General features: G+C 36.1%; 1 protein-coding gene across 3 annotated transcripts in view; it reads right to left on the bottom strand.

Moving 5' to 3' along the window:
* CNBD1 (cyclic nucleotide binding domain containing 1) overlaps positions 1 to 11005 on the bottom strand; it is a 533550-nt gene extending 522545 nt beyond the window's left edge. The window contains exon 1 of one of the 3 annotated variants that reach the window (XM_017962161.3): positions 10756 to 11005. In XM_017962161.3, the coding sequence (XP_017817650.1) occupies positions 10756 to 10843 (88 nt within the window). In that variant the 5' untranslated portion in view covers positions 10844 to 11005. The remainder of the gene's footprint in view (positions 1 to 10755) is intronic. The other 2 variants (XM_031669659.1, XM_031669661.1) reach the window with 2 other exon arrangements.
* Positions 11006 to 12162: the final 1157 nt, after the last annotated feature.

The following is a 12162-nucleotide window of genomic DNA, read 5'->3' as shown; positions in this document are numbered from 1 at the left end:
GAAAGGCAAAGAGAAATCATGATACATGATTTACAAAAAAGATTAGATGTTCTAGGTGTTACTCGATTAGCAACTAATTGTTACCATATTTCAAAGATAAAGAAATAATTATTTTAGCAGCAAGCCAAAAGAGGAAGCCTTCTACAAGTGTGAAAAACTTTGGCCACAGACTTCTCCACAGCAGTGTCCTGCAAAGAGTAGGGCAACCTCCGGGAAGAAAAAAATATGACTCATAAATATTATTCCCCAACTAATAAATATGAAACCTAAGAGATATTATTTGGATATCAAATTTAGCCTAGTAAGCACTGGGTGAAGAAATCATATACCCATTCAACTAAGACTTAAATAGGATGCAAACTATACTAATAAAGTGTAGGCAAATTTTGTAAACATTAACATAAATAAATTATTCACAGGTTATAATGGAGATAGTATAAATAATGAGTAACAAATGTGAAGTCTCAGCAGAGGAGAACATGTAATATATATCTGTACATATTCCCTTACAAAGTAGATAATTAATAGTTACAGTTTAAGAAATATTAAAAATAATAAAGGTTTAATATTTAAAGATATGAATATAACCAACCAAGGACATAAATATTTGTTGTAACAAAATCAATATGTGAAGAGGGAAATTTTTCTCATTTCATACTAGGTTACACATATGCATTGTCTAAAGTTCATAAATTAAGAAACAGAGATTTGATTTAGGTATAGAATCAAACTACTAAACATTTTTGTTCCAAATTATATACCATCAAAATTCATAAAGCAAAAATTGAAGGTATAAATGGAGGCAAAATAAACCCCAATAACCCATTAGTCATCCAACAAAAATCAAATAGAAAATGAATCACTAAGGATGTAGGAGATTTTACATATATTAATCATGTACCAAATTTTATTCTTAAATCAAAAGAGGATATTAAAACTAAAACTATGAAACATAAAGTAAAAATAGTGAATCCTTTCATGAACCTACAGAGTATAGTTAAAGTATTTCTCTGAAGAAAAAAATGATTGATAAGAAGAAAGATAGAATAAAGTAAAAAATTAGCTTTTAACTCAAGTATTTAATACAAGAAAATTAAAATACATAAGAAAAATGGAAAGGAGAAAACAAAGAAAAGCAATTAATACATTTATAAAACAAAAAATACAGAAAAGTAAAAATCAAGAGCTGGTTCTTTGGAAAGAAAAAAGTAAATCACAGGCATATCTAAAAAAGAATGGCATAAGTACCCAACATAAGAAAATTGTGAACTAACAGTATATATCATTAAAAAGAAATTTAAAAAAAAATGTTTTACACAAAGATGTAAGGTCAAAAAAACTGAAACTAAACAAAAATGATTTTTTAAGGAAAATGTATCTTATATTTGACATTAGAAGAGAGAGAAAAGCCTAAGTAAATTAATTGCCTTGAAAAACTGGGAATAATCTCAAAGCAATTTTCCTCCACTACAAACACACACACACACACACATACACACATACAGAGGCATCAAACAAGGCATTATCACAGAGGATTCCATCAGATCTTCATGGAAGAGACAATACTTTTGCTTGTTAAATATTTCAGAACATAGAAAAGTTTTTAAATTTATTTGATGAAGCAAGCAAAACAATTAGATTCAAATATGACAAAACATGAAAAAGGAAACCAGAGATTAATCTCACAAATACACATGAATATTTTCCAAAAATATATATAAGGATATAGTGCCCAGCAACATATTAACAAAGATCATACAACAAAGTAAGATTTATGCAAGTAATCAAAGAAAATTCAATTAGTGAATATAGCAATATAATTTTCCACAAGTTGAAATTTTTAAAATTATAATCTCCCCAAATACAGACAAAGTATTCAGTAAAATTCAACATAGTTCTTAGCAGCTTAAATTGAAAAAAGTTTATTTTTTTGAAGCTGGTAGGTAGATCAAACCAAAAGATAGAATCATGTTTAATGTTGAAACACCAGAAGCAATAGCATTAAATTCAGGAACGAGATAAAGATATACACTAGTGCTACAAATTTCTGAAAGTACCAAAGGACACAATTTAATAAAAGAAATGCATAAGATATAGAAATTAGAAAGAAAGATACAAATCAGTTTTTGCTATTATTATAATTATATAGATAGAAAACAAGTACATAAGCCAGAAACCCATTAGAGTACTTGCTGAAGTGGCTTATTCCAGAAGTAACTAATTCAACAGCTTGCCCTTTTCCTTGAACAGTGAGTCCTAAGACCAATGGGACAGCAGCAGATGGTAGACATCTATGCCAGGAGTAGGTGAGGTGAAAGGTAAGGTATCACAGCATCCAAGACCAGAGTGTGGAGGGCATCCACATTAAGGTGGGCCTGTGCAGAGTCTCAGAACAACCAGGTAAGGACAGCAGTTGTGAGGTGTGAGGCAGAGGGAGTGTCGCAGAGCTAAATGTCAGAATGGACGGCAGTGAATATGGAAGATAGATTACAAACAAGGAAACTGCTCAAAGGTGTTATGATAAAGCTAATAGGAGAAAGCTTTATCACTTCAGAGATGGGAGTTAGAAATACAGAAAGGGAGAAGATAAGAATGAGCCTGTGGTGCTGCATTAGGATTAAAGAAATCAGTGTAAACTCACAATTTTTAATATATATATACATATAAACTGATATACAAACAAATACAAATGTGACTTTGTATTCCCTAGATCTGTCCACTGAGAGGGCCTGGGAGCAACGGCATCCTAAGATCAAGACACACAGAGCACCCAAATCTTAAATTTTCATTAAAATAAGACAGGGCTCTTAGGGAAAATGGCTGATTCCAGGGATCAGACAAAGAAAGTATGAAAAGAGCTTGAAAAATCTCACTGTGTCAGAAGCAAAGAAATGCTCAAACCAACTTAAAGTGGCTCCCACTGTCCAAACTGTGACCAATGTGATCCAAATATATAATTAAAGTAACTCCTTAAAACTCTTTGAATAAAATATAAACCCCACAGTTCATATATCTAATTTTTATTTTTTTAACCCAAATAAAAAATGGTCAATGTATCTATTTAATGTTAATTTAATATTTCATGAGAAATGGAATATTTATACACCTTAAAATACATCTTCACAAAACATATTAATTTAACAAGAGAAAAGAGTACATTTACAGGTGGAAAGTTCTCCATATATCACCTTAATCATTACTAAAGTGAGTATCATCAAGAGTGGGACAAACTGAGATCATATGGTCCCTGATAAGATGGAAGGAGAACATGAAATCGCTCCTGTGATATTTCTGACAAAGATGTCTACCTCAAATCTAATCATGAGGAAATATCACACAAACCAAATTAAAAGATATTCTATAAAATAACTACTTTGTAGTCTCCTGGAAAACTGAGAAACTATTCCAGACTGAAAGAAATTGAAGAGATAAGACAGCAAGATCCTGAAGAGTCAAAGCAATCTCAAGAAAAAAGAACAAAGCTAGAAGTATCACGCTGTCTGATTTCAAAATATAAAGCTATCAAAATAGTATGGTACTGGCATAAAGCAGACACATTGACCAGAAAAACATGAGATTTTGAATTGGATTGTTTTACTAGAAAGGACATTATCAGAACAACTGACCAAATTTGAATGGGGTCCAAAGATTAGATTACAGTAATGTGTCAATGTTAATTTTCCTGATCTTGATAGTTGTATTGTAATTATGTAACAATGTTTTTTTAACAATACACACTAAAGTATGGGGATGATGGAATGTCAAATTGCTCTAGAAAAATAAGTTCCTTTAATCTGAACTTCCAACATCTGTAAGATTATGATTATTTCAAAAGATTTTAAAAATTTAAATTTAATATTTCTCACATACTGACTTTACAATTAGAAAAAGATATCATTCATAATAGAAAAAAGATAAAATACCCAGGAATAAATTTTATTTAGTGGCATACAAGAACACTTACATAAATTTGAAGCAGAAGATGTATTTATTTATGCATTTATTGTTTGGTAGACTCAGGGTCTCACTACGTTGCCAAGGCCAGTCTCAAACTCCTTGCCTCCAGGGATCCTCCCATCTCAGCCTCCCAAAGTGCTGGGATTACAGGTGTGAGCCATTGAGCCTGAGAAGGAGGTAGACTGAGCATTGTAAAGATACCAGTTATTGAGTAGGATGACTGAATATTATAAATATATCAATTCTCCACAAATTCATCCTTTAAAAAAAAAAAAAAAACAGGGTCTTGGCCAGGTGTGGTGGCTCACACCTGTAATCCCAGCAATTTGGGAGGCCAAGGTGGGCAGATCACCTGAGGCTGGGAGTTTGAGACCAGCCTGATCAACATGGAGAAACCCCATCTCTACTAAAAATACAAAATTAGCCAGGCGTGGTGGTACATGCCTGTAATCCCAGTTACCTGGGAGGCTGAGGCAGATGAATCACTTGAACCTAGGAGGCGGAGGTTACAGTGAATTGCGATCACGCCATTGCACTCCAGTCTGGGCAACAAGAGCGAAACTCCATCTAAAAAAAAAAAAAAACAAAAAAAAAGACAGAGTCTTGTGCTGTTGCTCAGGCTGGAGTGCAGTGGCATGATCATAGCCCACTGAAACCTCAAATTCCTGGGCTCAAGCGATCCTCCTACCTCAGCTTTCTCAAACGCACAGGCAACAAAAGTCAATGTAGATAAATTAGATTACATAACTCTACAAAGCCTCTGCACAGAAAAGGAAATAATTAACAGAGTGAAGAGACAACCCACAGAATGGAGAACATATTTGCAAACTAACCTATGATAAAGGGGTAATATCCAAAATATATAGGGAACTCAAACAATTCAATAACAAGAAAACACATAGTCCAACTTGAAAAATGGGCAAAGGGCCTGAATAGACATTTTTCAAAATAAGACCTATGAATGGCCAACAAAAAAATGGTCAATATCTCTAATCATCAGGGAAATACAAATTAAATCCACAGCAAGATACCACCTCACACCTGTTAGCATGGCTACTATCAAAAAAACGAAAGATAAGTGTTAGAGAGAAAGTGGAGGAAAGGGAACCCTGATACACTGTTGGTGAGAATGTAAATTAATACAATCATTTTGGAAAGCAGTATGAAAGTTCCTCAAAAATATTAAAAATAGAATTACCATATGATCCAATAATCCTACTTCTTGGCTCTATAGTGACTTATAAAAATTATATAAATATGATTATATAAAATGTGATTATACAAAATGTGATTATAATTAATAAATACAATTATATTAAATAGTATATATAGTTTCTTCATACTGGAAAAGTCAGGAGAGTCTTTGTGGAGATTAAAGTAATTTACAAAAACTCTGAAGAACTGAAATAAGAACAAACAGAGGAAGAGCAAAGGGAAACCCAAACACAGGAAACATGAGCTAAGGCATGACAGTATGGTGAAGATTATGATGGTGTAATTAAAGGAATGGTTTTCCTATCAGCATGGGAACTCTCCAGCTCTGTTCCTTATAGGCCAGATTAAGGTACAGTTAACAGTGTTGCTGGGCAACATTGCTTATGATAACAATGATCTTGGATTGATGACTTGCATTTGGACTAGGAAGCACTACAGATGATGTATGAATACCTGATGAGCAGTCACTGAAATGAGCTACCCTTGAGTACCTTAACTCTTGTAATTGAGAGTTTTCTTACAGGAAACTTGGAAGCAGTGCCTTCGGAATTTTTATTAAAAACGATGGTTTATGAGGGTTTTAAGCCAGGGCAATTCAGCATCTGCCCTATGTGACTCTCACTGCCTTAAACCTGAGCTACTATGTAGGTAGCCAAAGAGGGCTGGCTGTGTGGGCTGCAGCCTAGGCATCTGGGGACTTTTTCCACAGAAGGGGAACCCCTAACAGTGTCCTTATGGAAGGCTGTAACTTTACTCCACATATGTGCCAAGTGTGTCCATCTGAATGTTTAATTTAACCTTGAAATCTTCCTATACCTCTAATCAGTATTGGCAGATAAGCTTAAGGAATAACAAAGTGTTTTAGCTGTAGAGGAGAGTTACATCAATGGAGAATAAGATCTAGAACACAAGAGACAGATTTTAGCCTAATCATGAAAGATTTAAATGCCAGATTGTGGAAAATAGATTAGAATCTAAGTTTTAAAGGAGAGTAGGACCCTGACAGCTTTTGGATGGAGAGTTAAAGTGATCAAAAAGTTTAATCATCCTATCAGACAAGTAAATCTAGTTCACAATATATGTTGGAAGGAAGACCAGAGATCAGTTCCGTGAAAGATGCTGGAGGACCAGCATCTTCAGTTGGCTGAAGGATTGGTAACATGGAACTAATAACAGGACTAATTTCTGAAATAGACTGATAGAGCAGTAGCCTGAGACGCAGGGGAGACCTAGCCTGACATCTAGTGGAGAGATATGATTTGCAAGGCATTGCAATTGACTTCACCATTTCCTGTTTCCTGCCTGAACTCCCAGGTACCATCAAGCTCACATTTAAGTTCTCACAGCTTAATTTCTAAAGGCCACTCGAAATGGTTTGACACAAAGTACATCAAAATAGTTATAACAGTAATAGGAAAAAAAGACTAAATATTTGCTTTACAATAAAACACCCATCTTTTCTCCTTGGGATTAAAAATTTGGCTTTTATCCTAAAAATTTAAGGCAAGGAAAAAAATTTTTCAATACTTCTGAATTTTGTGATGGCACATCCCATTGCGACTATCATTGATTATATAGATACAGAAATGGACACATTCAACCTTTTTCCCACCTTTTATTCCTTCTTGGAATTTTCATTCTTATTGATTTTAGTTCTTTCTTTTTCTTAAACTTGGTTTCTTTACACATTACACAATCCACTTCCCTGTTTTTCTTCTTCACTGGCAAGCCTCTTTTTTTTCTTACCTGCATTCCTAGGATTTGAATGGTTTAAAACTTTTAAATGGTACAATATTCACTTTTTCAAATATATACCTTTAATCCTTGGCTACCAAAGAACGGGAAAACTCTCAAATTATAGAAAATGCCTTTGAACTCTTAGGAATGATGACACAGTCTTTTCAGATTTGCAGTAAATGTAAAGCCATAAAATGAAAAAGAGCAAAGAAAAACATTCGCTTAAGAGTACTATCTTGTTTCTAAATTTCTTGACGTGTCTCTGGTCTTATCTTGAATGCTTTTTTTTTTTTTTCTCCAACTCATATGTTGGAACAAATGAAAGGTATCTAGAAATGTCTGGTGAACTTGAAACACTTTTGGAACTGGAAAAGCACAGAAATTTTTTTTCAAGTCAACCAGTAGTCAAAATGGAAAGCATATTTTTAAACCCATTCTTCCTCAGAAGAATAAGCCTAATTAGTGTGAAGAAAATAGAGTAGCAGCAAATTTACCCAAAGAAAGAAAGTTAACTGGACCATAAACCAAGTAGTGAAGAACAGCTTCTTGCCTTCCATTAAAAATTTTTTAAAATAAGACTTATTTTTTCCTTTTTTTCTGTCTCTTCAGGGAAACAACTTACAATAATAATGGGTCATGTATGTACTTAAACCAGATGCCATTTCACTTATGTGGTAAAATTGTACAGTTTGCTAGCTATAATGTTTTTAAAATAAATCTCATCCAGAACGAAAAGTGGAACAACTCTTTTGCTTGTGAGAGCGTTCATTCTTCCCCTAAGGTTAGCAAACTGTGAAGAATCCTGAGACAGAAGTCAAAGAGACCAGAAAAGGAGAAGACTTGAAAGTTTCAAAGAAGAAAGAACCATAAGCAGTAAACTAGCTCAAGAAGATTAACTACTTGAAGTGTCTAAGTCTGAATTTCAGAGTCAACAAGATAGCAGTGAAGGAGTGTTTGAAGATGTGTGACATGTTGCCTCCCATACATTAATAGCATCTAAGAAGCCAAATGGGCAAGAAATTCAGGGCAGGAGGTAAGGGGCAATCCAGAATGCTGCTAGCTTTGTTGTTGTGAGTAGAGAGAATTCGTTTACACAGAGGACGCTATGAGGAGCCTCTGCTACTTAATATCTGTGTGAACCTTAGAGTGAAACCTAAGCCTTATTATCCTTAAGTGTAAACTGGAACACGTATTAATTTTCTATTGCTGCTGTAAAAGATTGCCACTGCCTTAGTGGCTTAAAACAATAAAAATGTATTATCTAACAGTTCTGGAAATGAGAACTCTGAAACTGATTTCACTGGGCTAAAATCACATCAGCAGGACTGCAATTCTTCTGGAGGCGCTAGGGAAGAATCCATTTATTTGCTTTTCCCTCTTTTAGAGGCTGCCTGAATGCCTTGGCTTTTCTCCCCCCTCCATCTTCAAAGCCAGCAATGGCCAGTCGAGTCTTTCTCATCTTTCTCACATATCATTCTGAGTGACTCTCTTGCCTTCCTCTTTCACTTATAAAGGCTCTCACAACTGTGGCGGGCACCCAGACAATCCGGAATATCTCCCATCTCAAGGTGAGCCAATTAGCTGCTTTAATTGCATGTGCAGCCTCAATTCTCCCTGACATGTAGTATAACCTATTCATTTGTGAATTAAGGCATGGATATCACTGGAACCACTATTCTATCCACCAAAGACACAGAGTTATTGTAAGAAATACATGAAATAACATAGCATGCTAAATGTTTACATACTAACTATAGAAAGCAGTCAATTAACAATATTCACATATAAATACAGAGAGCTGGGGCATGGTAGCTCACGCCTGTAAATCCCAGCACTTTGGGAGGCTGAGGCAGGCAGATCGCGAGGTCAGGAGATCGAGACCAGCCTGGCCAACATAGTGAAACCCGATCTCTACTAAAAATACAAAAATTAGCCAGGCACGCCTGCAGTCCCAACTGCTCAGGAGGCTGAGGCAGGAGAATTGCTTGAACCTGGAAGGCGGAGGTTGTGGTGAACGGAGATCGCACCAGTGCACTCCAGCCTGGGCAAGAGAGCAAGACTTCGTCTCAAAAAATAAATAAAAATAAATAAATAAATAAATACTTCCAGAGAAGTTGAATTAGTCACTAAATCCAACCTAACTCAACAAATACAAAGTATCGAGGATGTATACAATGGCTGGATTTTCTCTTTAGGTATGTAAATATGCATTCCTATTTATGCCCATTGCCTTTTAAACTCATTTATATATCCTTTGTAATGCAGCTTCAGTCATTTCATAAATTGAAAGCATTCACCACACATTGGCTTCCATGAGATCATTGTTTCAGCAGCGAGACAATCAGTGTTTGCTAAGGGAAATTGTGGCCTTGCTACAGTTAGCAAAAAGACACAGTTATTAAGGCAAGCCGGGCACATCCTCAAAGAGAAGTCTCAGACATAGAAACATCAAGTGGGAGCCTCTAAAGAGAACACTGGGAGCTCCACCGCTTTCCATTATGCTCGATTCAGTTCTGAGATCTAAATTGCTGCTGATTTTTCATCTTTTAATCACTTCACAGAAGTTAAGTGTCCTTGGGAGGCACTACAGAGGGTAGCACAAATCTCATCTCATTGATTCTAAATTAATTTGATCTTTTAACTCCCAGCTACTGAGTTTCCTGGGCTTTTTAAAAATATTATTTTATGGTGACTTTTATTTTCTTTTTCACAAATAAAGCCTGAATAGTGGAAGCTGTGTTTCTTCAGCAAAATTGCACTTAATTCTTATTTCCACTCAAGTAGAACTAGAAAACTTTGACCAGATGCAAGAATGTTTTCATGATAATACAAATGTACAAATGGAATTAATTTTGTTTACCATAAGGATTTTATCTAACACGATTCAAGACATCAGTGTACCCGTTCAAGGAGTATCAACTGCCACCTGTGATACCTTTTTAACCTGGAGACTATGAGCATTAATTTTTTAAAATGTATTTGGAGAAATTAACTCTCACAGGAAGGGAAAAGGATGCATGGCTTAGCTTCTTCAAATCAATACTATAAATCTGCCCGATGAATAACAAAATAAGAGTTAATGCTTTATTGAAGTTGAAAAGGGTCACAAGTATTACCTTTGTTATCCACGTATTTTTTTAAAATCTTAACTAACACTGGGACTCATACATAAGTCAGAATGATGGTGCTCAAATAATAGATCTATAAATTCTATGGCCATAAGAAGTGTTTACAATCTTAAGAAAATGTTATAGGTTTAGACCAATTACATAAAATGAGAAAATACTGTCAATTGTATAAACTTTGAAATATCTAGTTCTATACTTAATTCTTATAAGTAAAAGACTAGAAAATTAAAAAGTTAAATAGGAATAAATTTCACAGTCGGAATAGTAGGAATTATCTTTTTTTCCTCGTCAAATTGAAATGAGAATTCTCCTAGAGAATATTAAGTATTAATTATCCCATTAAGGGTAGTAGGACCAACTCTTGGTAGGGAGTAGAAGATCTGCTAGAAAAAGGAACATGATAGCTGGTGGAACATGTGGCCTCTCTGAGCCTTTGTTTTCTTTCATCTTTAGAAACCTTTCAATGTATCTGAAGCTCTAAGAGTTCATAAAGATCCTCATTTTACAAAGAAAAAGTACCTAAGACCTAGAGTACTGAAATGACTTCAAGTAGACCAAGCAGGATTTACACATCTATGCTCTTTCCATTCCTCAGCACTGTCAATAAGATTGCCAATGTCGCTATCAACCCTGAAATAACCCCAGTTGTCATATCTGGGGTAAGAACCACTGAAAACAATGGTAGATGAATGAGAACACCAAAGTATTTCCCACTCACTTGGTATACTGTGAAGTGGAGGAGGAGGCACGTTGTTAACAGCTGTCATGTGAGACAAAATAGCTGCTGGAAGAGAAGACATAGGCATCTTGATGGCTCAAAGGCAGAGGACCAGAGGCTGCTTGAGAGGTAAATGATCACTCTTTGCCTGCAGGCTCATAAAGCAGAACTTCAAGGTCCTCTCTGATAGGCTGAATCCTATGGAATCTTCTTGTTCACAGTTCTTATCCATTGTTTGTGCATTTCCAAGAGTAGAATCTAGACCAGGAAGAACTATGCTATATTTCAGTCCAGTGGAAATCATGAGTAGGACTTTATGAGCTATAGAGAGTAGCAGTAATGAAGAAGGAAATTGTAGCAGACAAGGCCGATACAGCAGAATCAACAGCACTCATGAGTCTAGGTGAAATGAAAGTGTTCACTTCCTTGGTCTTTCATAGTCCAGAGCCCTTTTCCTACCTACCAAACGTTTACACTGGGTATCACAGGCCCTTTTTGTACCAGCAGTAACAGGGATAGCATATTTATACTGTTCTTCATGGCTACATATATAGGGTAAACCATCCCTTCTAATTATCATACACCAATAAACCCACCCCTGCTTACATTTAACCATATTCTGCTAGAGTGTGGTACATTTTTGTGTTATTTTCTGCTGCTTCACAATAATTAAGAATAGTTACAATGGCGAGGATTTAGAATCCTAACTAATGTATCTTTTGATGCTGTGTATTATCTTCCAAGGCCTTTAAAAATATGTTCCTGGTTTCATAACTGTTACAGTCATATGGACAGGAGACAGGGAAACACTGGGTAGAAGAGGGCAGTTCCCTGGTAAAGGCCCCACCCTCAAGCCTGGAGACCTGCAGCCTTAGATGGGGACAGGCATTCCTGTTTTTGCACCTAAAAAGTTGCCTTTTGCCCGCCACACACCCTATCCTGTACCCATATAAAGCCTGAATCCCAGGCTCCAGAAGCAGACGAAGAGATGAGACAAATAGATGAACGGCAGAATGACATGGCAGAGAAAGTGAGAAGAGGAGGAACATCCGAACACTGAGAGGAGTTCGGCCGCTGGACGATCAAACTCCAGGGGAAGATCATTTTCCCACTCCATCCGCTTTCCAGCTCCCCATCCATCCTGCTGACAGCCACCTCCGCCACTCAATAAAACCCTGAGTTCTTCCTTCAAGCCCATGTGTGACCCAGTACTTCTGGGATGCTGGGCAAGAATTCAGGATACAGAAAGCTGTCACACTGGCCCTCTACCCTTGTGAAAAGGCAGAGGGTCTATTGAGCTTGTTAACATCAAGCCATCCATGGAGGGCAGGACTACAAGGGCACACTGTAACACATGCCCACTTGGACTCCTGCACCTGTCCGTCTGTGTGCTCCCCCTCCCCGCAG

The sequence above is a fragment of the Papio anubis genome, chromosome 8, assembly GCF_008728515.1.
Source record: "Papio anubis isolate 15944 chromosome 8, Panubis1.0, whole genome shotgun sequence".
In the NCBI taxonomy this organism is placed as follows: Eukaryota; Metazoa; Chordata; class Mammalia; order Primates; family Cercopithecidae; genus Papio; species Papio anubis.
The sequence above is the reverse complement of the archived record's forward strand: the minus strand, read 5'-3'. Positions and strand labels throughout refer to the sequence as shown.